This window comes from Myxocyprinus asiaticus, chromosome 3, assembly GCF_019703515.2.
Source record: "Myxocyprinus asiaticus isolate MX2 ecotype Aquarium Trade chromosome 3, UBuf_Myxa_2, whole genome shotgun sequence".
Classification (NCBI taxonomy): Eukaryota; Metazoa; Chordata; class Actinopteri; order Cypriniformes; family Catostomidae; genus Myxocyprinus; species Myxocyprinus asiaticus.
Window position 1 is genome coordinate 23,867,175 of NC_059346.1, and position 27,657 is coordinate 23,894,831.

At 38.1% G+C, this 27,657-nt stretch overlaps 1 protein-coding gene across 1 annotated transcript in view; it reads left to right on the top strand.

Moving 5' to 3' along the window:
* Window positions 1–26,946, top strand: part of LOC127424900 (ubiquitin-associated and SH3 domain-containing protein B-like) — a 35,323-nt gene extending 8,377 nt beyond the window's left edge. Inside the window, exons 2-14 of the mRNA XM_051670442.1 lie at window positions 14,511–14,564; window positions 17,591–17,777; window positions 18,554–18,752; window positions 18,907–19,076; window positions 20,114–20,322; window positions 20,757–20,901; window positions 20,999–21,116; window positions 21,276–21,398; window positions 21,581–21,673; window positions 21,863–22,007; window positions 22,255–22,361; window positions 23,665–23,774; window positions 23,913–26,946. Of these exons, the coding sequence (XP_051526402.1) occupies window positions 14,511–14,564; window positions 17,591–17,777; window positions 18,554–18,752; window positions 18,907–19,076; window positions 20,114–20,322; window positions 20,757–20,901; window positions 20,999–21,116; window positions 21,276–21,398; window positions 21,581–21,673; window positions 21,863–22,007; window positions 22,255–22,361; window positions 23,665–23,774; window positions 23,913–24,050 (1,798 nt within the window). The 3' untranslated portion in view covers window positions 24,051–26,946. The remainder of the gene's footprint in view (window positions 1–14,510; window positions 14,565–17,590; window positions 17,778–18,553; window positions 18,753–18,906; window positions 19,077–20,113; window positions 20,323–20,756; window positions 20,902–20,998; window positions 21,117–21,275; window positions 21,399–21,580; window positions 21,674–21,862; window positions 22,008–22,254; window positions 22,362–23,664; window positions 23,775–23,912) is intronic.
* Window positions 26,947–27,657: the final 711 nt, after the last annotated feature.

Below are 27,657 nucleotides of genomic sequence, written 5' to 3' on the forward strand. Positions count from 1 at the left end.
TTTTATGTTTTGTTTTGTGAAAAGATTTTCGGGGGCTCTTATCTACCCTGTTTCCTCTGGCTATGAATAAACTTATGTTAAATAAATCATAAAGCAGAACTAACTCTTTTTACACTACATAGCATCATGAAAAGCATTTGTTTAGGCATGTATGAAAATCTGGTAATTTATTTGTGATGTAACAGACAACAACTGTTTTTACAGTTAGAATTACAGCTGTGACATCTCTTCTGGTAAGAACCCTTGTCCTGATTATATTTGAGCAAAACTGAACACTAAATCTGAGAATATGAAATAGACACTCTACAGAATCAAGCTCAGTGTTTCCGGATAAGCTGTAATGGAAGAAGCTGCAGTGTGATTCTGATGATGTCTGTGGATTATAGACCTTTATAAGTCTCTTTCCTTCTATTGTGGCATTTGTAAATGGCAGAATTTTTTGTTTAATGTTCAGTCACAATGAATCATGCTTTAGTCATGCATACATGTTCAAACCGAAGGTCACACCTAGACACCACACATAATCGCACACTCTATTTCAGGGTGACTATCTCAAGCACAGTTTTTATTGATATTCTTATGTTAGATTTTTGGGCATTTTATTTTAACCAACATTGATTCAGTTTGCTTTGTTGTTGGCCAGTCTCTTTTCACACTTCACTGCTTGGTCTGAACCACTGGTTCTTTTCACATTGTACATTTGGGTTCGAACCACAGTATGAAACCATTTTCACACCAACCAAACTCTGACATTAAACAGACTCAGATGTGCAAACACTCTGGTGTGAAAGCACCCTAAGACACGAAGACATACGAAGGCATGTCTGTTTCTGTTCCTTCTGTCAGTGTGAAATTATATAATGATGTTTTTGCTGCATGAATAAAACCCTTTTTTCTTGGTGCACCTTCTGATTCAGTCTCCGTTTATCTCCTGTTGGTCTTTCCCTTCTCTGTCTACTTCGTGTTGCCATCTGCCCAGTCTCATGCACCCAAACCAAGTGAAAACACACGCACAAAAGCTGTGAATGTCTTCCCTGTAGTTTTAACATAATAAGCTGTTAACTAGTGGGGGAGAGAACTCGAGTGTGAAAAGATCTGCACGGCCAACCAACCCTGTTAGTTACAGAGTTAGAAGGGCTTATTGTCAGAGGATAACAATTGTGCACGAGGATATGTGCATGGCAGAACAATCAGCGACATCACGTAATGCATTCATTATTCTTTCTTCTCGTTTTCTCTGTGTGGTATGGAAGGGAATTAAAAAGAAAGGAAGAGAGAGAGGGTGTAATAGTAAGACAGAGACAAGAATGATGATGTTGTTAATCCTGTGAGAAAGACACACACTAAACTGGTTTATGGAGTGAAAATCTGAGTAGCAATAAGAAACACAAATGTCTTTATTGAACTGTGCAGAAAGTGGATTGGGCCTTATTGTTTAATTAAGTTCTGGTAATTTCCACTGATAACACCAGTTTGTATGTACAATGGGGTCCAAAAGTCTGACACCACTAGTGAAAAATGCTTCTAAAATAAATTTTTCAAATTTATATAAAAAAAGAAATGTAATTACAAATTATATCAACAGCTTTATAATTTGAGTAAAAAGTTAAATTGAAAAAGGTACATTAATTTCTGCATTTCTTAATTTTCCATTTTGCTTTAAAGACAGCATGCACTAAAGATGGCATGGACTTTTTCCAAAGAGCATCTTTTGTGCTTCAATGGAAGAAAATCAATCTGAACTTTTTTACTAAAGGAGTTAATATGTTCAATGTCACACATTTATATCTAAAGCTTATTTGATCACTGACCCAGAAATAATGCATAACATTTAATATTTTTCTTTCATTTTAAATACTAATGTTTCTTTTTTTTTCAATTTCTCAGAACCCTAAAAAATTCTCCTTTATTTCCAGGATTTTGAATCCCAGATTTTCAATATGGTTTGAAACTATTGGGTCCCAATCTGTGTGTTTCTGGGTTTTGTGCTATGTTGTGCTGAATGGGGATACATGCTAAATTACTCCTCTGTAAACAGGAAATGACTATTTCCCCATAGAGTTTGGAGATTGGGCCAAAGGAGTGAGAATGATGGCGCAAGTATGCACTAACACAGCAGAAATATACTTACTTGGACACTTTCTTTCTATACACATATTACATTATAACTTTTTACTCCACCTCTCAGAAGAATATGTTACAAGGGTAGATAAATAACTGACAAACAAAATAAAATAAAGATAAAAGTATGTTTTTTGTTGTTGTTTTTGTTCATGAATTCTCATTCATCCAAGCCCACACACATGCAGACAAATGTACTCTCTGGACCAGCCTCTTCATCCCTCTCAAATGCTGCACAGGAAATACAGGTTATAAATAAATCATTGAGTTCCTGCCTTGAGCACTGACCAGAGGGGAAGGGAGGAGGAGATGGCCTGTAACACAATACAGCTCACAGACACACACACACACACACACACACACACACACACACACATACTTACATATACAGTATATTTAGAGAGAGAGAGAGGTTGATGGATAATCAGACAAGTAAAATGTGTGTGTGTGTGTGTTTTGGTATATATTAACAAAGACACTTTTTTAGTTTACACACTGGTAATTACAAGGGTATTCTTCTATAAACATGGTTTATGAGGACACCTCAAGTGTCCCTGTAATTCAAATGGCTTAAAAAGCATACTAAACTATGTTTTTTGAACATGTAAAATTGCCAAAAGGTTTCTGTGAGGATAAGGATTAGGAGATAGAAAATATATTAGTCAGTATAAAAACCATTACATCTATTGCGTCCTCTTGAACCATATACACTGATCAGCCACAACATTAAAACCACTGACAGGTGAAGTGAATAACATTTATTATCTCGTTACAATGGCACCTGTCAAGGGGTGGCATATATTAGGCAGGAAGTGAACAGTCAGTTCTTGAATTTCATGTGTTGGAAGCAGGAAAAATGGGCAAGCGTAAGGATCTGAGCGACTTTTTGGGCTAAATTTTGATGGCTAGACGACTGAGTCAGAGCATCTCCAAAACTCCAGGTCTTGTGGGGTGTTCCTAGTATGCAGTGGTTTGTACCTACCAAAAGTGGTCCAAGGAAAGACAACCGGTGAACCGACGACAGGGTCAACAGCCAAGGCTGTTTGATGTGCGTGGAAAGCGAAGGCTAGCCCGTCTGGTCCGATCCCACAGAAGAGCTACTGTAGCACAAATTGCTGTGTCAGAGCACACTGTGTATCGCAGCTTGCTGCATATGGGCCTGCGTAGCCACAGACCAGTCAGAGTGCCCATGCTGACCCCTTTCCACCGCTGAAAGTGCCTACAATGGGCACGTGAGCGTCAGAACTGAACCATGGAGCAATGGAAGAAGGTGGCCTGGTCTGATGAATCATGTTTTCTTTTAGATCATGTGCATGGCCGGGTGCGTTTGCATCGTTTACCTGGGGAAGAGATGGCAGCAGGATGCAATATAGGAAGAAGGCAGGCCGGCGGAGGCAGTGTGATGTTCTGCTGGGAAACATTGGGTCATGGCATTCATGTGGATATTACTTTGACACATACCACCTACCTAAATATTGTTGCAGACCACATACACCCCTTCATGGCAACGGTATTCCCTGATGGCAGTGGCCTCTTTCAGCAGGATAATGCACCCTGCCACACTGCAAACATTGTTCAGGAATGGTTTGAGGAACATAACAAAGAGTTCAAGGTGTTGACTTGGCCTCCAAATTCCCCAGATCTCAATCCGATTGAGCATCTGTGGGATGCGCTGGACCAGCAAGTCCGATCCATGAGAGCCCCACCTTGCAACTTAAAGGATCTGCTGTTAACGTCTTGGTGCCAGATACAATAGGACACACCTTCAGATGTCTGGTGTAGTCCATGCCTCGATGGGTCAGAGCTGTTTTGGTGGCACGAGGGGGACCTACACGATATTAGGCAGGTGGTTTTAATGTTGTGGCTGATATGTGTATAGGCCTAAAAGCATGTGTGTGTGTGATCTCAGAAGCAGAATGATTTTCTATAAAAACTATAACATAAATGGAACTATGGGAATTATGGATTTTTAAACAAAATCCAAAATAAATCAAAACTGTGTTATATTTCAGCATCTTCAAAGTAGTCACCCTTTGCCTAGAATTTGTAGACATGTACTCTTGACATTTTCTCAACCAACTTCTTGAGGTATCACCCTGGGATGCTTTTTAAACAGTATTGAAGGAGTTCCCATCTATGTTGGGCACTTATTGGCTGCTTTTCTTTATTATTTGGTCCAAGTCATCCATTTCAAAAACTTTTAATTATTTATAACATTTTAGTTTTGTAATTAAATATATGAATATGTTGGCACAATTATATTTTTGTCTACAAAACTAATTTCAAACATTTAAGCATACGCCTTCAGATCAAAAGATTTTTAAGATCACGAGAAACATTTCAGTCAAGTTTTTCAAAACTTTTGACCGGTAGTTTATATGTATTGACAGTTTGAGTGTGTGTGGGTGGAGTGTCAGGTTTGGGCTGTGATGAAGTCTTGTAAAAGTGCAACCAGAGAGTTTGTTAAAATGCACAAGGCTTCTTTGATACCTGTGTGTAAATCCTTTTGATTAGTGCAGCATGGTCCACCCTCTGTTGTTTAAGTGTAGTTGAACTTCAGGCCAACCTTGAGAGGCTTGGGAAAACACTTCCTCTACAAAAACTTCTGTTGTAGATCTTTTATATATTAACTTAAAAAAAACACACCAGATGGTTAAAGATTTCATGTGGTATCACTGAAATTGGATGGGGGTTGTGCAGCTACAACAATAAACACCTTGTGCAACAAAACCCACTTGTATGTTTTCATGCAACAGACATTTTGTCATTAACTGTAAAACAAGTTCCTGGGTAGCGGTGATGTTTTTCTTTTTTTTTTTTTTCTTCCATTTTGGATCTTCTTTGAAGTGGGTAATTTTATCAGTGTTAATGTATTAGTTTCAATTGCAGCTTATTATGCAGAGACACCTATAAGTAAGCTGTTTGTGGGTTGATTTCCCTGAAAGGTTTAAGCATATTGCTCTGGAGACCTGTTTGAAAATATTTTTTTTGCAATTCCATTTGGTAATCCTAGCAACACAGAAATGACATAGTTCAGGCTACGGCAACATTAATCTGGATAAATTTGAAAACTGCTTTTTTATTTTCAAAACTCTCTCCGTCCACACTAACGTTTTGAAACATTTTCCAAAAGTTGCTCATCCACACTGAAACATCTGAAAATGCTTAAATCCCCTTGCAGAAAATACGTTAGAAGCAGTGCCCTTCGTCATTTCCATTTTCGGTCTGAAACGCAATTGTACTCGTGTTCTGCCGGACACGGACAGCAATTCCAAGGATACTTCCCATTGCCTTTGAAGGAATGCAATGTGATGGTTGTACAAAGTAACATTTATCTTTAACAACTCTATCAAAGTGGATAGCTGCACAACAATGCCACTATAACATCTTGATTACTTTCGGTTGAATGGATCACATGACTGCATTAGGGTTGCGAGGTTTACCGGTACTAACAAAGTATTGTAATACCAAAAAAATTAAAATGGTACAATATCATCTTGTTGCTAATTTCGGTACCATATTACAGTATGCTATCAGTATCATGAGATACTAAAGGGAGTGGTGACAGTGGTGATATGAGATGTGAAATGTGACAGCTTTGAGATGAAATCAATGACAAATTGAAAATAAAATTAAAAAAAAACCTCTGGATATGGCCATGTGTGATCATTAAACAGCAGAAGGATGTAATTTAATTAAATATTATACAGTCACATGCGCTGCACGCTACAGAATGAACAAGAGTTGCCGCTCTGCTCTGTCATAGGATTCCCACACACACAGGCGCACGCATGCGCACGCACTGGCACAAACTCAACACACACTGCTGGTGCTTAATTTTCATGCAGTGTGTTTGGAGTATAAATGGCTGTTAACACTTAAATGAACTCCTCCAGTGCAGCTCGGAAATTTCAGCTCGAGAGTCGCAACAGGATTATCCCAGCATTAATGGGAAGCTTGATATAACTAACCCGTCAAAAACAGGAAGAACTCAAAGGTTTGTGAAAATAAAAGTCCTGCTTTAATGAAAGCTGTATTCAACTGGATGCGTGAAATTGAAGACAGAAAAATATAACTACTGTATGAAAATGTAATATTCAAAAAGTAGCAATAATACTCTTATATAATATTAAATGGTTGTTTTATTATTATTATTATTCTTATTATTATTATTATTATTATTATTATCATTATCTGTAAGCAATATCACAAATGCAATTGTTTTATCAGCATGTTGATATTCAGCCATTGCAAACAATCAGATTTTGTTTTCATTAATATTTTCATTAATACTGTGAAGCTCTGTTGTGCAGCATTTTATTTTACCAAAAATAAAACTGAAATTTTTTTATTATATATGTATATATATATATAATATTTTATTTGATTAAAGCTGTATGTTTCAGTTTCATTAAACACCATTTGATCATAACATTTAATTAAAACATTAACATGGAAAACGCATAAAATATATCTGTGAGACTTTATGCAGTTCTTTTAATCAAGTCATTTTCTGTGTAATTTCATCAAAAATCTGAGGCTTTTTATTTGTTGATTATAGTATCGATTTAGTGTCGATACCGAGGTACCAGGGCTGGTATCGTACAGAAGCCAAAAATTTGGTATCAGAGCAATCCTTGACTGCATCACATGACAACAAATATGTCATTGTTTTTGGATATCTCCGTTTTCCCTGTCCACACTACACAACCCAGTCTCATGAAAATTCGTACATATTTCACGAGTTGGCTATTTCGTATGATTTCATACAAGTTAATTCGTATAAAATTGGATGATTTCATCATGTGCAAATGCCAGGATGTCTAATTCAGAAGTAAGCATGATTTTCGCGCACGAGGCATTAAAGACATGCTTATTAATATGCCCTTACCCAAACCCCTTATTTAAATCTAACCGATCAGTAGAGTGTGTAAACATGATAGGAAGCTGTTATGTGTGACAGAAGCAAGTAATTGTCACATGTTAGATGGAAATGATGTCCAACGATGTCATTTGACATTCATACGAGTGCAAATTAGCCAAATTTAGAAAAGTCGAATCCATAAGAGTGTGTAGTTCTACAATGCAAAGATGTCATTTTCAAAATTATTCACTTGGGATAGCCTTTTTGAAAAGCTCAGCTTTCACTGGACAAACGAAAACGTATTAGTGTACACGTGGCCTCAGCTTTAAGCAATTGCCTTTTGTGTTATATTTATAATTTTTATAAAATAGCTTGCCATAAACAGCAAATTTGAGTGTATGTCTACACAGTCATCTGAAATTGATCATGCAGATATGAAAGCCTGCATATGTGTGACCGTGCTTGGATGTCATAAACCATACCATATGGTGCGTGTGTAATTTCCAGAGAGTGAGAGTTTGTTTGATAATGGCCGTTTGTGCAGTTGGGTATGCATACTTTGAACACAATGTGCCACTACACACATGATTACATTTATACAGTATGTGTCAAGAGCATATGTGCTACTACACAAGAGGGTTTCTCGTGTGTACAGTATACATGCATGCATCTTTATGGTAATATTTTGGCTGATTGTGCATATGTTTTTTTGTTTTGTTTTTTTTTTGCATTCATGAACATATAGCTGTGCATCATGGGCTTCCCCATCCCAGTATGTATTGTGGCTTTGGACCCTGGGGGTTAGTTGGCATGATGATCATTTTAAATGGGAAGCCAACTAATACAGAGTAATTGATCGCTGTGCCTTGACTGTGAACTGAATTACCACACACAAAAACACACACACACACTGTATTGTTGACTTTTACAGTAATCTATACATTTAGATAACTGAGGTATATATGGATCTATTGTGTGAATCTTATGTACATCCCCAATGTAATCAATTAATTATGTTGTGTTTCTGAGTGTTGTTTTACTAATGAATCATCCAGTATTCTATTGGTATATTTCATATTGTGAAGATAAAGCATTCATACTGCATACTTAGTATAAAACGGTAGAGGATCTGTATTGTAAATTGCTTTGGTGCATCTGCTATTCATACTAGATACTTGGTGTAAAACTGTAGAGGATCTGTATCGTAAATTGCTTTGGTGCATCTGCTAAAAATATAAAGCATTACTGTATACTTAGTATAAAACAGAGGATTTTAGCAGGTCTGGTCGGTTTGGGACAGAGGAAGCAAGGTTCAGGTAACTGTTTCTTCAAACTCTTTATTAACAAAATGATAAATCAGTGTCAGTAAGCTTTTCAGCACATCTATACATAAACACACAAGCGCGCCACACTGCTGTGCATCTATCTCCCCCTTCCTCTGGCCTGGGCTCTTCTTTATCGCTCTCCCCAGGAATACTGCAACGAGAAACAGCTGTTAGACATAATTATCACCCAAGGGTGAATCCTTACCGCTTTCCCTCTCCCCAGATGAACGCTCAATCACGCCCTCGCCGTCACAAGGATCTATATCAAAACTTTGGTGCTTCTGCAAAAAATGCAAATGTAAAGCAATCTTACTTAGTATAAAACAGTAGAGGGTCTGTATCAGAACTTGTTTTGGCTCATCTGCTAAGAACATATATTTAAATGTTTGCCTATTCTTAGTTTGCTTGAATACACGGACACATTGTCAAGCGTGCATTGAGGACCGCTTGATCACCAGAGGTTTCCTGTACTTTGAAAAATCTGCATAATTCCCCTCATCTCTGACGTGTGACTTATCTTTTCTTGTGAAAGAGGTGTGAAGGGAATAGGTCTTTTCTCTTGTTGTGAAATGTTGCTCTGATTAATTTTTATTGTTGCATTAATGCATCATTGAATGGCTTCAACTCATCATGAGTTACATGACATCAAATGCTTACATGAGACTGAATGTATCGAAATACAGTAGTAATTGTATTTCCACTGACTACTCCTTGCCAATCAGCCTATCCCTAATCAGCAGTCATTCTAGAAAATGTATGGTCCATTCCATTATTGTCCAAGGGATAGTTTACCCATAAATGAACGTTATTATGACTTTCTTCAGTGGAACACACAAAAAAAAAAAGATGCAGTGCATCGTTTTCCATGCAGTTAAAGTGATTGGTGACTGAGGCTGTCTGTTCAGCCTAATATCTCCTTTAGTGTTCCATGGAACAAAATCATATGGGTTTGGAATGACATGAGAGTGAGAGTGAACTATCCTTTAAATTGAGTGTATTTTGGGGTGTTTTGCTACTTTTACTCAAATGTCAGTCTGAATTTCAGTTTTACTGCATGGTTTTAAACAGATCCACTGAGCACAACACCTCGTTTCCCTGGAGAGTCAGTGTGAGTGTGTGATTTTTTTTTTTAGAGCTTTTATAAAAAGACCCTAATTAGATTTAGAAGATAATTTAATCAGCTTGTAAAAAAAAAAAAAAAGCCTTTGAGATGTCAGCTGACACATGAGGAAATGGCATAGTGAGTTAAGCGTGACCTTAGATTGGATTATGTTTAGTCTTACAGTACAGATGTGAGCAGAAAAAAATAATATCGTCCTACACACGAGAAGATTATGTGCAATTATATGTACTGAGTATGAATATTTCCACTAACTGTGAGTATGAGGGTGTGTTAGTGGTTGCCTCACAAGTCTGTGTGTGTGTGTGTGTGTGTGTGTGTGGCCCTAAATTATTGCACCATCTGTGTCAGATTGTGTTTAGTTACACCTTTTCCTTCTATATGATAGAAAAGAGCATTAAAGAGAGCTGGAGAGAGATAAAGAATGAGAGGGAGGAGAGTGTGGCAAGTGTCTCATGAACTGACAGAGATAACACACATTTCCTTTTTCAAGACAGTTTTTCAAACCGCAGACCAAATGAAATGACTTTTCCACTACAGACTATTTAACCCAGACACCTGCTAAATTAGTAAGATTTGGGTAATTCACTGGAGTATTAAGTGTTTTAGAAATGCTTAATACGTTGAGAAACTCAGGGGCTGCTCTTTATCATGCACACACAAAATATGATAAATTATATACTATATTAAAATTTTACACTATACTATGTTTATATATATATATATATATATATATATATATATATATATATATATATATAATGTATACAGTTGTGCTCAATAGTTTGCATACCCTGGCAGAAATTGTGAAATTTTGGCATTGATCTTTTATTTAAGGATAGTGATCATATGAAGCCATTTATTATCACATAGTTGTTTGGCTCCTTTTTAAATCATAATGATAACAGAAATCCCCCAAATGGCCCTGATCAAAAGTTTACATACCCTTGAATGTTTGGCCTTGTTACAGACACACAAGGTGACACACACAGGTTTAAATTGCAATTAGTGTCTGTGTATAAATAGTCAATGAGTTTGTTAGCACTCACGTGGATGCACTGAGCAGGCTAGATACTGAGCCATGGGGAGCAGAAAAGAACTGTCAAAAGACCTGCATAACAAGGTAATGGAACTTTACAAAGATGGAAAAGGAAAGGATAAAAAGATATCCAAAGACTTGAAAATCAGAATCAGCTTTATTGCCAAGTATGCTTACACATACAAGGAATTTGTCTTGGTGACAGGAGCTTTCAGTGTACAACAATACAAAAACAATACAAAAACAGCAGCAAGACATAGATAATAATATAAAATAAAAAATAGTTATACACATACGTACATACACACACAGACACACACACACATACATACATACACACATACGTAGTGCAATCTAATACAAATCTGTTATCTGTTATGTACAGTGCAAATACAAATCTGTTATGTACAGTGCAAATGTTTTTTTTTTGTTTTTTTTTCTCCAGAGGAATTAAATGGCAGAAGAGGTTGGATGTGTTGAATAAATATAAAAAAAGACTAAACTGTGTATTGCACATAGTTATTGCTCAATGGGGCAATTTATCTGTTCATGAGATGGATAGCTTGAGGGTAAAAACTGTTCCTGTGCCTGATGGTTCTGGTGCTCAGAGCTCTGAAGCGTCGGCCAGAAGGCAACAGTTCAAAAATGTAGTGGGCAGGGTAAATGGGGTCCAGAGTGATTTTTCCAGCCTTTTTCCTCATTCTGGAAGTGTATAGTTCTTGAAGATGGGGGGGAGGGGGGGTTTCGGGGGGCGGGCAACCAATAATCCTCTCAGCAGTCCGAATTGTCCTTTGTAGTCTTCTTATGTCTGATTTCATAGCTGAACCAAACCAGACAGTTATTGAAGTGCAGAGGACAGACTCAATGACCGCTGAGTAAAACTGTATCAGCAGCACCTGTGGCAGGTTGAACTTCCTCAGCTGGCGAAGGAAGTACAACCTCTGCTGGGCCTTTTTCACAGTGGAGTCAATGTGTGTCTCCCACTTCAGGTCCTGTGAGATGGTAGTGCCCAGGAACCTGAATGACTCCACTGCTGCCACAGTGCTGTTTAGAATGGTGAGGGGGGGTCAGCGTTGGGGTGTTCCTCCTTAAGTCCACAATCATCTCCACCGTTTTGAGCATGTTCAGCTCAAGGTTGTTTTGACTGCACCAGACAGCCAGCTGTTCAACCTCCCTTCTGTATGCAGACTCATCGTCATCTCGGATGAGGCCGATGACAGTGGTGTCATCTGCAAATTTCAGGAGCTTGACAGAGGGGTCCTTGGCGATGCAGTCATTGGTGTAGAGGGAGAAGAGTAGTGGGGAGAGCACACATCCCTCGGGAGCACCAGTGCTGATTGTACAGATGCTGGAAGTGAGTTTCCCCTGTCTCACAAGCTGCTGCCTGTCCGTCAGAAAGCTGGTAATCCACTGACAGATAGACATGGGAACAGAGAGTTGGTGTAATTTATTCTGGAGTATAGCTGGGATGATGGTGTTGAAAGCCAAACTGAAGTCCACAAAAAGGATCCTTGCATATGTCCCTGGTCTGTCCAGATGTTGCAAGATATGATGCAATCCCATGTTGACTGCATCATCCACAGACCTGTTTGCTTGATGAGCAAATTGAAGGGGATCTAGAAAGGGTCCAGTGATGTTCTTCAGGTGGGCCAACACTAGTCTCTCAAATGATTTCATGACCACAGACGTCAGGGCAACTGGTCTGTAGTCATTAAGTCCTGTGATTTTTGGTTTCTTTGGGACAGGAATAATGATTGAGCGTTTGAAGCAGCATGGGACTTCACACTGCTCCAGTGATCTATTGAAGATCTGTGTGAAGATGGGGGCCAGCTGGTTATCACAGGATCGAAGACACGCTGGTGAGACGCCATCTGGGCCTGAAGCTTTCCTCGTCTTTTGTTTCCGAAAGCCGTGACTCACATCATCTTCACAGATCTTAAGTGCAGGTTGAGTAGCAGGAGGTGTTGGTGTTTGTGTGAAGTGAAGGTCAGAGTGGGTGTGAGGTGTGAGATTGGGCCTTTCAAATCTATAGTAGAACACATTCAGGTCGTCAGCCAGTTGTTGGTCCACCACAGGGTTGGGGGTAGGAGTCCTGTAATTTGTGAGTTGTTTCATGCCACTCCACACTGATGCAGGGTCGTTAGCTGAAAACTTGTTTTTCAGCTTCTCGGAGTCTTCTTTTAGCCACTCTGATTTCCTTGTTCAGTGTGTTCCTGGCCTGATTGTACAAGACTTTATCCCCACCCCTGTAAGCATCCTCTTTGGCCTGACTGAATAACGTCTGAATATTCAAAAACCGGGAAAAGATTGTCTGGTATAAGCTGTCGAATGCTCAGCAGTTCGTCTCTGGTAAAACTGACTGGAAAAAGATTACTAAACACAGGACAAACAAACAAAAACAACAAAACAATAGGAGCGCTCCACACCGAGGTGGCAATCCATGGCGCCATCATGATGTATATATAAAATGCCAGTCTGTACTGTTCAATCACTTATTAAGAAGTGGAAAATTCGGGGATCTCTTGATACCAAGCTAAGGTCAGGTAGACCAAGAAAGATTTCAGCCACAACTGCCAGAAGAATTGTTTGGGATACAAAGAAAAACCCACAGGTAACCTCAGGAGAAATACAGGCCGCTCTGAAAAAGACGGTGTGGTTGTTTAAAGGAGCACAATACAACAATACTTGAACAAAAATGAGCTGAATGGTCGAGTGTCCAGAAAGAAGCCTTTACTGCACCAATGCCACAAAAAAGCCCGGTTACAATATGCCCAACAACACCTTGACACGCCTCACAGCTTCTGGCACACTGTAATTTGGAGAGACGAGACCAAAATAGAGCTTTATGGTCACAGCCATAAGCGCTATGTTTGGAGAGGGGTCTATAGTGAAAAGAATACCATCCCCACTGTGAAGCATGGTGGTGACTCACTGATGTTTTGGGGGTGTGTGCGTTCTAAAGGCACGGGGAATCTTGTGAAAATTGATGGCAAGATGAATGCAGCATGTTATCAGAAAATACTGGCAGACAATTTGCATTCTTCTGCACGAAAGCTGCGCATGGGACGTTCTTGGACTTTCCAGCATGACAATGACCCTAAGCACAAGGCCAAGTTGACCCTCCAGTGGTTACAGCAGAAAAAGGTGAAAGTTCTGGAGTGGCCATCACAGTCTCCTGACCTTAATATCATCGAGCCACTCTGGGGAAATCTCAAATATGCGGTTTATGCAAGACGACCAATGACTTTGCATGACCTGGAGGCATTTTGCCAAGACGAATGGGCAGCTATACCACCTGCAAGAATTTGGGGCCTCATAGACAACTATTACAAAAGACTGCATGCTGTCATTGATGCTAAAGGGGGCAATACATAGTATTAAGAACTAAGGGTATGCAGACTTTTGAACAGGGGTCATTTAATTTTTAAAGTTTTGTTTTATGATTGTGCCATTCCTTTATAACCTACAGTTGAATATGAATCCCATAAGAAATAAAAATGGTACATATATTACCAATTCTCCAAGGGTATGCAAACTTTTGAGCGCATATATATATATGTATATATGAGCAGAGTGTATATACTGTACGTATGTGTTTGAGATTAGATACAGTATGTTGAAAATGTAAGGAGGCAGATTGTTTATATATCTGCACTGTAATGTAGAAAGCTCTTCTTCTAGGTGGGTTTGTCTCACATGAAGCTGTTCTAATTAATCTTGAGAAGAAGAAAGCCTCCTCAGTATTCATAAATGCCAGTAAACAAGTGATTATGCAGCTCAAATTAACTTTCCCAGTATTGCTATGGGGGAAAGGGAATGGTATGGATGTGTGAGTTTGTGTGTGATAAACGATATGTTTCACACATAGAGGGAGAAACAATAGAAGAGCATCTCAGTGATCTCATATTTAGATCTCTGAGCAAACTCCTCAGCACTAATGTACAGATAAACATCCTCCGGAAAGGAGGCCATTGATTTTGTGACCAGTACAGCAATTGAGCTGATCTTTCTCTCTCTCTCTCTGTGTCCTTTCTGTTATAGGCTTAAAGCTCTGGTTTCAACTGGGGGCAGAAATGTACAAGCAGCCTGTGACTGGTGAGTGTGCATACAAAGATACATGCTCTGTGACCCATGTAGTTTTTGACAGCCGTTAATTTCATTTAAACCATTTTGAACCACAGACACTTTTTGGGCTTTGAAGTGATAATATGATACATTTTAAAACCACACACACAGACACTCTGAGAAGAAACATTATACTATCAGATAGGTTCATGTACTCATCTACTTAATGTGTACTTAAGGGAATAGTTCACCCAAAAATGAAAATGTTCTCATCATTTACTCACCCTTATGCCATCCCGGATGTGTATGAATTTCTTTCTTCTGCTGAACACAAATGAAGATTTTTAGAAGAATATCTCAGAAGGTCCATACAATGCAAGTGAATGGGTGCCAAAATGTTGAAGCTCCAGAAATCACATAAATCAACAAAAAAGTAATCCATATGACTCCAGTGGTTAAATCAAGGTCTTCAGAAGCGATATGATAGGTGTGGGTGAGAAACAGATAAATATTTAAGTCATACTTTTTCCTCTCTGTTCAGTCTACTGGGCAGGGAGAAGAATTTCTAGCAAAAATTTACTTAAATATTGATTTTTCTCACAAACACTTATATAGCTTCTCATATAGCTTCTGTAGATATGGATTTAACCACTTGAGTCATATGCTGCCTTTATGTGCTTTTTGGAGCGTCAACATTTTGGCACCCATTTACTTGCATTGCGAGGACCTACAGAGCTGAAATATTCTTCTAAAAATCTTCATTTGTGTTCTGCAGAAGAAAGAAAGTCATACACATGTGGGATGTCATGAGGGTGAGTAAATGATGACAGAATTTTAATTTCTGTGTGAACTATCCCTTTAAACTTTAATGGTTTACTGCTGCCCTCTGCTGGCTAGGGAGTTAGTATTTCTACCAGTGTACATACATACTCTTCATGGCCAAAAGGATGTGGACACCCCCTCCAAATTAACAGATTTTGCTAGGCCCCTTAATTCCAATGAAGACAAATCTTAATGCTTAGGCATACAATGCCATTCTAGATAACTGTGACTTCCAACTTTGTGGTAGTAGTTTGGGGAGGGACCTTTTCTGCTTCAGCATGAGAATGCTCTTGTGCAAAAACAAGGTTAATAAAGAAATGGTTCACTGAATCTGGTGCGGAAGAACTTGACTCACTTGCACAAAGTCCAAACCTGTAACCCACTGAACACTTTAGGGGAGAATTTGAGTGCAGACTACAATCCAGGCCCCATCGCTTAACATCAGTGGATGACCTTACTGATGCTTTTGTTTCTGAATACCTGCAGCCATGTTTCAAAAGCTAGTGAAAACCCTTCCCAGAAGAGTGGAAGCTGTTAGGGAGGACAAACACCCTATTAATGCCAATGATTTTGAAATTTAATACTCAACAAGCCAGGGATTTGCCAGGGTGGTCGACTAAATGACTAGTCGTCCAACTGACTAGTTGATAAGTGGGGTAGACTACTAACATTAATATTTTTAGTGGTGGTGATTTTAATAGGAGATGCATTTTTCAAATTAATTGAGAGATTAAACTACTTAGAGAGCGTTTTTGCGAGATGATAGCTTGCTCAGTTTAACAGCGAATAACACTCAGCATGGTAAAACTCTCTGTAGGAAGTTTAGTCTCTTTAATGCTTTAGGTTTATTTATTTTTTTACGCGTTGATGTTATAGCAAAGCACGGAATTAACAATACATTTCTAGACGATCACTGTCAGAGGTTAAATCCTCTGCTGTGACTAATATTCCCGTATTTGTTGTGGGGAGATTAAAGTATTTTGCTGATTTTTTTTTTTAACTTTATTTTTATAATAAGTTTACCAAAAAAATACAACAAAAAATAACAACAACACATGTGGGGTATCCATTCAGCTGTTTGCACAGATGTATAGAATTACAGACTTACAGCACAATAATTAGTTGGTGTCTTTACTGATATACAGTCTCCATTTTGCCTAGTAACTTTGAAATAAATCATTTTTAAGCCTTAAATGAAATGTCATTTCCTACATACAGTATATTTCTTTGACAACTTCTATCCATTGACCATGTAGATGCGGTTCTGGCTTGTACCAATTTATGGTAATGGTATACACGCAATAAGTAATATCTTAACAAGGTACACATCCTCCTTCAGCACATTGACTGAAATATTTACAAAGTACAGTATTGTAAAATCTCTTGTAATCTTGTTCCACACGTTGTCCGAGATTTCTTTTTCTAACTCTTTCTCCCATATCTGTTTTATATAAAGCGATGTGTTGTCTCTACTCTCCGTCAGAGCATGGAAGAGTGAAGAAATTATTCTAGGTTTACTCTTTGTTTACATAGCTATTATTAGCTCAATCACTTTGTTCAATTCTAAAGCTTGCTGTTTTTTTTATTTTTTATTTCCCTCTCAAGATATTTACCCATAACTGTAAATAGCGATAAGAGTCTTTATTTTCTAAATTGTAATTTTCTTTTACTTTTGCTGATTTTCATTCTGCGTTCAGGATGTGCATAAGCAGTTTCGTTGGGGCCATTATTATTTCTTACTTTTCCTACTTTGATAGTTTTGTGCAATAAAATTGTAAAGTTTTTTTAGCCTATTTTATTTTTGAATATCCATTTCATTTCCTTGTTGAAGTGCTGCACTTAGCTTTCATATATCCCTCTGAAAAGAATCTAATGGGGGTCACATGAACATAACAGAGCCTATATTATACATTATTATCCTTAACAAGGACTAGTCATTCAAACAACCGACCGACTAGTCGATTATGAAATTGGGTAGTTTTGCACATCCCTACAAGCACATATGGTTGTGGTGTTTGGGTGTTCACATACTCTTGTCCATATAATGTATCACTGATAAGTTATTTCACTAAAACTAATAGGTTCTAATGTTTTATGTGATTTTGTGTATTAAAATCAAAACCAATCATGTCTTTAATTTCCAACCCAAACAATAAGTTGCAGCATTTACCTTATATATTCATTATATATAGGGAAAGTATATCAAACATGACATGGATTTCCATTTTCTGCAGGTTGTTCTCCCATGTAGATGACCCATTCCTAGATGATCCTTTACCTAGGGAGTATGTGCTGTACCTGAAACCCAGCGGCCCTCTCCTCAACCAGCTCTCCAACTTCTGGCAACAGAGTCGCATCACCTGTGGCAAGAACAAAGCCCACAATATCTTTCCTCACATAACCCTCTGCCAGTTCTTCATGGTCAGAGCATTTATCAACACAATCAATTGTATATGTGTCATCGTCATTAGCATGATTTAATAGTATTTATATGTTAAATACTACATTTAAAAAAAATATATATTTTATCCCCTTTTCTCCCAATTTGGAATGCCCAATTCCCACTACTTAGTAGGTCCTCGTGGTGGCGCGGTTACTCACCTCAATCCGGGTGGCGGAGGACAAGTCTCAGTTGCCTCCGCTTCCGAGACATCAATCCGCAAATTGTATCACGTTGCTTGCTGTGCATGACACCGTGGAGACTCACAGCACTGGAGGCTCGTGCTACTCTCCGCGATTCACGCACAACTTACGTACCACATTGAGAGCGAGAACCCTTAATCGCGACCACGAGGAGGTTACCCCATGTGACGCAACCCTTCCTAAACATCGGGCCAATTTGGTTTCATCGGAGACCTGGCTGGAGTCACTCAGCACACCCTGGATTCGAACTCGCGACTCCAGGGGTGGTAGTCAGCGTCAATACACACTGACCTACCCAGGCCCCCCCAAATACAACATTTTTAACAGACAGTATATCACTGTGGGATTTTAGAGGTTGAAGAAGGATCTGAGTCTATATTCTGGGCTTATTGTTAGATTAGCTTGTTTCTCTATAAACTATTTTAGGGTCAGATGTGTGTCGTCGTATATACAGTATAGTGTGTTGATCTATGTAATGTTGATCTGTAAATTCTGTGTTCCTAGCAGTCTCACCGCAGTACTGTATCTCTCTCTCTCTCTCTCTCTCACTGTAGTGTGCAGACAGTAAGGTAGATTCCCTCTGTGAAGCTCTGCAGACGGTGGTAAGCCAGTGGAGAGGTCGTTTTCCTTCCCCCCTCCCCCTGGAGTTCTACTCTTCCTCTAACTTCATCGGCCTCTTTGTGGAAGAGAAGGTGGCCGAGGTGATCAAGAACTTTGCTGCAGACTTTGCCACAGAGGCAGCTTCCAAAGCAGGTGTGTGTTGAGAGGTTGTTTGTTGGTATGCCTTGCTATATGTGATGATGACATGAACAATGAAGCCCTTTTAAACTAATGATACTTTGTTTTTACCATATTGTTCCTTTCTTCCCCTCTGCCTTGCTATTCCTCCCTCTTTCTCTCCCTCCAGATGTTCATGTGGAGCCCCATAAAAAACAGCTCCATGTAACTCTGGCGTACCACTTTCAATCAAATCATCTTGCATCGTTAGAGAAACTTGCCAAAGGCGTAGACATAACCCTGGGCTGTGATTGGCAAGCTGTACTCTTTTCACGGGACATCCGATTTGCCAATCATGAGGTAGTCTAATTAATGTCATTATCAGTTTCTTTTGTTAACCTCTTAAAGGTTAACAAAATACAAAATAAAAAAACAATACAAAATAAAAAAGTACCAATGAGCCACATTAGTACATTTCTAATTACATTGTCAATACTTTTTCCAAGATTTAGTTGCAGTTTGTCCTTTTATTGTGTACAGTACACTGGAGCTGTAGTCTGACAGATTTATTTACTTTCGTTGTCATAAATGGTGCAAAAACCTAATGTTAGGTCATGTCGCTGTAGTTTCTGGATTGATTTCAGGGCACATCGCAAGAATTTTGGCTTGTATGTGAAAAAGAACTCTTCAAATGTTGGTAGTGCTTTGCATCATGGATCCCTCGTACATGCTTCGTAAATGCAAAGTGCTCCTTGTTCACCTTTTGTTCAATTTACACTTAAGCGTAATTTCAAATATATTTGCATATATTTGAAAATGTATTGCAAGCACATACACAGAAGACAAGTTTGTTAACTGAGGAATTTTCTTCCTATCACCATATGAAACAAGTACTCGGCCAAACCCAACTCGTCATCTAGTGGCAAAACTAACCGACTAACAGAGTAGTCGATGAGTCGGTGCAACCCCTGATCTAGTAGGAAATAGATTCTACTATGACTGCTCTTTTATTCATTTCATCAATTTCTTAATGATTTGTAAATTGAAAGATCTTGTAAAGGTTTTGTTATGTTGTAAGAAATGTTTTTACTTATTGTTTGTCATATTTTCTTGAACTACTTCGATCTTGCCATGAAAATAGCCATTGATGCTGACATGGCATTAAATAAATATTTTTTAATTGTAAATTAGACAAAAACACTTTGTGGATGTTATTAGTGTTTGTGTTAATGAGGTTAATACTATGACAAGTGGACATCTTTGATTAAAAAGTTTTTTTTGTTGTTGTTTTTTTTGTGTGATGCTGAAACTATGTTAGTGAAGTAAATCAAAGTTATTGTATACTGACCTTTTGACCCAGTGGCCTTTGTTTTATCTCTCTCTATCTCTGTTTTCAGACCCTGCGGGTGATGTACCCTTATGTGCCTCAGAATGATGATGAACTGGAGCTGGTGCCTGGTGACTTTATCTTCATGTCGTCCTTAGAACAGGCCACAGCAAGTGAGGGCTGGGTCTACGGGACCTCTATGAGTACAGGGTTATCTGGACTACTGCCAGAAAATTATGTCAATCGGGCAGACGAGTGTGACACTTGGGTCTTTCATGGGTAAGTTGGATCATGAGAGGTATTTCATGGTACCAATACTATGGTGATATTATGCAACAATTTATAGGGATAGTTCACCCTAAAAATGAAAATTCTGTCAGCATTTACTCACAGGTTGTTCCAAACCTGTATGACTTTCTTCCGTGGAGCACAAAAGGAGATGTTATGTTAGGAAGGACTGACAGACCGTTACCATTTACTTTCTTTGGATGGAAAAAAGGTGCAATAAAAAACTAATGGTGACTGAGACTGTTAGTTCTGCCTAACATCTTCTTTTGTGTAACTTGAAAGAAAGAAACTCAACATGAGGGTGAGTAAATGCTGACAGAGTTGTCATTTTTAGGTGAACCATCCCATTTAGACAATAACTGCAACATTTGCCTATGTATTAGCTCTCTACATTCTGTTAATTCATTTAATATATCTTTTTACAGATCTTTTTCTTTCCTTAATGGAACCTCCCCTTCCAATAGCAGGGGTGCAGTTGGTGGATTGTTTCTTGACACACACTTCGATGGCCGTGATGACCCCATCTCAATGGATCCACTCACTCTTAGTGTCATATGTCAGCCTATGCAGGTAAAAACTCGAGGAGGACTCAAGTGCTGATTTGACTGACTCTAAAACCTTTTTATGATGAATTATGACTTATTTAAACATTTGAGGTCTGTTTTAGATGCTACGACCCAATCAATCTCGATTGCCTAAGAGAACGTTGTTTGTTTGTCGCCATGGTGAGAGAATGGATGTAGTTTTTGGGAAACACTGGATCAATCAGTGCTTTGATGCCAAAGGTCTGAGTTAAAATCTTTTTAATTTGCGTGTTCTTCTGTTTTCTATATACCTCCATTTCTGAAAGTATTTATTTTATTTATTTTTTTAACTGAAAATTAATGCACAGTTTATGGATGTTTACTCATTTGTGTGTGCATGCTAACTACATCCCTGAGCAGGTCGGTATGTGCGGTCTAACCTCAATATGCCGCCGAGTCTGCCAGCGAGGAGTGGAGGGTACAGGGACTATGATAAGGACTGCCCTATCACTGTGTTTGGATCCACGCAAGCTCGTCTAGTTGGTCAGTCCCTCGTCATTGTTAAATATCCATTAATAGCAAGAACCAATACTTTTTAAGATGAAGTGTGTAATTTCTAAGTCACAAGCAACACCAGACAAAATTACCTTTATGTAATTCACTTATACATTTTTTTTATCCAAAGCATCAGTTTTAATTTGTGTTTGTGTATAATTGTTTTATAGGGGAGGCCCTGCTGGAGAGTCATACAGTGGTAGATTTTGTGTATTGTTCTCCATCTCTGCGCTGCGTGCAAACAGCCTATAATATCCTTAGAGGTATAATAACACACCCATCACTCTTTCATATTTCTTGCATGCTTTTATGAACCAGAGATTTTGCTTATATGAATGTATTGTGAGGCAAGGATTGTAATCAGCATCATTTCACAGGAACCATGCTAATTTCCACCCTAAAATAATTTCTTCCCATATACCTTGTTCTTTGTTATGGACGGTGTCTCTCAGGTCTTCAACAGGATGCAAAGACTAAGATCAGAGTTGAGCCAGGTCTGTTTGAGTGGACTAAATGGGTATCAGGAACCTCGTTACCTGCTTGGATCCCCCCTGCAGACTTGGCAGCTGCTAACCTCAGTGTGGACACAACATACAGGTATATACAGGATACACAGAAAACATATACACTGAACGATGGTGCACCCTAAATGTATTTTATTAGTCTGTCTCTCCACTATATGTTTTTTTTTTTTTTTGCTTTACGTTTTGATTGAAATGTTGTTTATGGATAGCATAGGATTCTGAAGTTGCACAATGAATAGTTCTGATAGGATGAATTCATGTCTCCCAGCACTATTTGGTTACATAAATCAATTCTTTTAAGTTGCCTTGTTCCACTCCAGACCTCATATACCGATCAGTAAACTGGCCGTGTCGGAGTCCTATGAAACATACATCAGCCGCAGCTTCCAAGTGACACGTGAAATACTGTCAGAGTGCAATAATCTGGGTAGGCCATGAGTGTGTGGATAAATGTGTTTGTGTCAGGGTCAGAAATTAACCACAGCTCTGGGCAAAATGCCACCAAAAGTGCCACCCAGATATTTCAAAAGTGGGGGTAAAAAAAATGCCACTGTAGTGAATCCCTGTTTTTTTTATCTGACATTTGACATATTTCATGATATTTTATTCTAGGTTTATCCAATTATACTGTAGGTTAAGACGCCATAGAGACCATTTTAATGTATTAATTCAATAGAAGTATTTGACATAAATGGACAACAAATAAAGTATCAGGGTTCACACAGTCCTGGAAAACATGGAGGTTTCAGGGAATTTTAAAATAGTGTTTTCTAGGCCTGTAAAGTCATGGAGATTAAAGGTGCACTCAGCAACTTTTGCGTTTGTCTCATCTTGGATCTTCAGTGACACATAGCGGTGTGGATACAGCATCATTCAAAAAGTTTTAGTAACAGATGCCACTGTAGAAATTCACTATACACAGTCAGCCATGATTAATTTAATCCAAGAGTGAAAGTGTCCAAAATCAAGTTGGTTACTGAGATTTAGCTAGTAGTATTTGGCTGGTCATGTGATTCTAACATGGCAGCCCCCATGAAGAGACCCTCTCCATGTAGAATAAAACAGCTTTTATAAGGTTACTTATAATGACTATTAATTTCTTTAAGAGTAAAACTTTTTTTAATGAGGAAAAAATTACTGAGTGCACCTTTAACTAAATCTTGGAATAAATCATGGACGTTTCTATAGTTAATATAAATTCTTCTAGTTACACTCTGATCTAAAATATTTCATCATTTTAATGTTGCTCCAAGCTAGAGCTTGTGTAGAGAACAACTTGCTCGCAAGCCATAATGATGTCTGATTTGTGAGCAAATTCGTCTTTAAGTAGGTTATTTTCAGTTAATTGGTCGAAATGGTTCACAAATTGTTGATTCATTAGCCAATCTGAATCTAAATTTTTTTTTTTTTTTTTTATCCTTACATCACAAACGACTAGAAAAGTCATGCAAAAATCATGAAATTTAATTGGTCAAAAAAGGTGGGAACCCTGAAATATGCCCTCATAAATGTAACAATGCCCCAGAAAATCAATTCCCTTAATAAATAGTTAATTTCTGACACTGGTTTATGTGTGTGTGTGTGTGTGTGTCTATATGTACATATATACACACATACACACACACACACATTATATTTATTTATTTATTTTTTGACAGAGTATACACTGATCTAAATGTATGAGGTATTAGAAGTTTCAATCTTACCTTGTTATGGTGCTCTTCAAACAGGAAATACAGTGCTGATTGTGGCCCATGCTTCCTCTCTGGAGGCGTGTACTAGGCAGATACAGGGACTCACTCCACAGAACTCTAAAGACTTTGTGCAAGTGGTCAGAAAGGTCAGTTGTCTTGTGCATTTTCAAAATCTTTTATCTCTATGAATTATTTTGGACCTAAATCATCCCTCTTTTCTCCCCTTCCATTCTTTGTCCCTCTCTTTATCTCTCTGTCTCCATTTCTGCATGTGTCTCTTTCAGATACCTTACTTGGGCTTTTGTGCCTGTGAGGAGATGGGTGAGACAGGTGTGTGGCAGCTTGTGGACCCTCCAATCCTGCCACTCACCCATGGACCCAATCACAGCTTTAACTGGAGGGAAACGCTGCTGCAGGACTGAGAGTCTCTGCAACTTTAATTGCTTTTCCTCCAAAGACAGTGACGTGCTAAAAGTCACACATCTATTTCACATCATCACAGACCTGCATCATAGCACTATAAAAAGATCATGCTTCCATAGCCAAGTTCTTGCACTGCTGCAGTACACCTCAGTACACCTAGACTCTATGTCTTAATATATAAGAGCAGTAATATTTGTGAAATGCTCCCGTAATGTGCTCTAACACCATTTGCAGGCCTACATACATGGTCAAGGATGAAACATCAAAGTTAAATGCTGCAGTAGGTTATTTCAGAGTTGAGCTTAACGCTTGCGTCCAATTGTATCCAAAACATAACGAAAATCTAAGAGCTTCATAGACACGAACATATGGCATACACAGGATGTCATGCTTGGTGATAAACTCAGGTTTCTGCCTCCCTGAGGAGGAAATTGTGCGCAAAGTTGCGTCAGATTTGATGAGTCATCATTCAAAACTTGCAAAATGGACGCCACTGGACTTGGATGGGTCTCCGCACCCTTTGTAATCTCCATTTAACAACACATGACTTCTCCCTATTACACTGTGAACAAAGTAGACATGCACAACCTCTTGCATCAAGAATAAGATCCCCTCAGATCTGCTACAAGCCCACAAACCAACCTCCTGAAAGCACATGAGAATAATTTGGCAATCAGACAGACTGAGACAAAGCAGCTTTAAAGTAGTTTAAAAATGGATTTGGAGGACAGCACATTTGTCCTGTGCCTTGCTGTCATGCTGCTATTATTAAACACTTTGGAACTATAGGACACTTTGGGAGGACTGTTAGTTAGGGCTTATTTGGATACAGGTTTTGCATGTAGGGTTTCTTTTGCAAAATGGATGATTATAAGCCCTGGAAGGCATCATCAAACTTTCAAAGATAGTGCCACAAATGGTTACAACTTCTTAAGAACCATTTTACTAACAGCAGCTTGAACAGTTAAACAGGAACGTATTGCTATGGGCAAGTAAGAAAACTTTACTTTCCGAGCACTTGAAAATTGCACCAAACAGGAAAGAATGCTTCAACAATGTAAAGAATTGTACATTAATGCATTACATGTCTGTATATACTAAGTAGCATACTGTAGTAAAAAACATTTGATGTGTTTCACCCTTAAATGGAAGATTTAAAACTGCATTTATTTATGTATCCATAAGATAGTTGTAAAGATAATATGTTGGTGCTTCAGATTTGTTTTTTAATTATTTCCTTTTATTGAAATAGAGAAATCAAGCCATAGCAAATGACAATATAAACCACTATACAATGCAGTGTTTCTCTCCACTCCACACATTACATATCTATTACTGTTATATGCCATCTGTATTGCCTGATCCTCACAATCATTTTAGCCCACATATGGTTTGCCATGTAATGATGACAGTGAGGTGTGCAATACACTGCATAAGCAAAAGAGGTTTATGGGATTTTGTTTAAATCATATTTCAAGATGTGTTGATTTAGTGCATCTACTTATAAAGTTTATAAAGGTATGCTGTCATACAATTGGACATTATGCTGGACCAAACATGCCAAGGATGTGGGATCAAGGTTAGATCTGTCATATGTTCAAAACAGATGTATGAATCTGCAGTAGACTTGTTATTATTATTATTTGTTTTTATTTCTTGCGTAAATGGTTTATGTCAGGGGAAGAATCTTGGAACAATTAAAACATTTCAGAGTCCAGGGAGTCTAAAACAAATCTCTCTTCATTAAGTTGCTGTTTTCCAGTTACATAACCTTCCAGCACAGATGACTTTATGAAGATTCTTAACTAGACATATTTAAAGTTTAGCTACCTGAAACCCAGTGTAAATGTGTTTGTGTTTGGCATGGTTGAGTGTTTGTTCATGAGCCAGAAGATAAAAATGCTATTCTCCTACAAAAATAATTACCTTATTAAATAACCTGTGTCTAACATACAACATGTCTACCGTGAATAGATCATCATTCTTCCAAAACTGCGCCAGCAACACACAACCCGCTTATCAGTGTGCATTACCACGGAGGACTGAACAAATACAGCTTGACAACTAGTGATCAATACAGTGATTTACCCAGTAAATAGAGGTAATATTGTATATAATCTCTATATTGTAAATAATAAGCACTTCATGCTTTCAGAAACATGCTATATGTGCAGCTTCTTCTGACTGTTTGAAAAGGAAGAACCAGGTACTCTGAGCAAAAGTGCTTCATTGATATTTTTCTTCTTCTGAGGAACAGAATGAATTATTGTTTTCTCGTGCTCTTAGGGACTTAAAACATACTCAGTTTTAGCAATGAGGGTTTGTCCTGTTGCTCTGCAGACTGATGACGTTGTGTAATTTTATAAACTGTTGGAAGACTTACTAATCAATTACTGAGGCAATGAATGAATAAAGGATATGGGAAAATAAGGGTAAAAACCAGAGTATTACAGATTGCAATTTTAGTATATTATTGTTATAATTATTATTAGCCTGTTATTTTTGGTCCTCCCTGAAATCTTTCCTTTTTATTTTTAATATGAATTTCTGCTCTTATTCATGTCATTTGATTTATTTAAGGTTATTGAAGTTCAGTCTTGAGGCATTTTATCAGCATAAACATTATCCCTGCTTGTACAAGTAAATGCTAATTTCATCTCTTCATGGTAAAAGTTTGTACATGAAATGACTGCACAAAACACAAGCTATAGTTCAGTTCTCAAAGTATTTGAATTTGTGTTTGAGTTTACTTTAAGAGTGCACTCTAAAAAAAGATTCCGAAAGCATGTGACATTCTGCCAAGAAAAATGAAATATGGTTGTTGACATTTATTTTAAGACTTAATGCTTAATGTTAGTAAAGCATGTTTGCAAATAAATCTTTTGTCATCCTGCATTTAAGAGTTTTTTTTTTTTTTTTCATACTTTTTTACAATACAGTGATCATATTACATACAGTGGCAAGAAAAAGTATGTGAACCCTTTGGAATTACCTGCATTTATGTATATATTTGTCTTAAAATCTGGTTTGATCCTCATCTAAGTTACTATAATTAACAAACACAATCTAGTTGTATTGTTCTTGTACATATTGAATACATCATTCAAACATTCACAGTGTAGGCTACTGATATCAACAAAAGCTAATTAAAGTCAGGAGTTGGCAAACCTAGCATCCAATTAATGAAATTAGATTGGAGGTGTGGGTTAGAGCTACTTTGACTTATAAAACCACTCAAACAATTTTGAGATTGCTATTCACAAGAAGCATCTGCTGATGTGGACCATGCCTTGCCAAAAAAAAAAAAAAGAGAGATCTTAGACGACCTATGATCAAGAATTGTTGCTTTGCATAAAGCTGGAAAGGGTTACAAAGTTATCTCGAAGAGCTTAGATATTCATCTGTCCACAAACTAAGGTTGAATTGTTTGGGAAGAACACGCAACACTACGTATGGCATAAAAAGGGCACCGCATTCCAACATAAAAACATCATCCCAGCGCTGAAGTACGGTGGAGGGAGCATCATGATTTGGAGCTACTTTGCTGCTTAAGGCCTGGACTGCTTGCCATCATAGAGGGAAAAATGAATTCCCATGTATATCAAG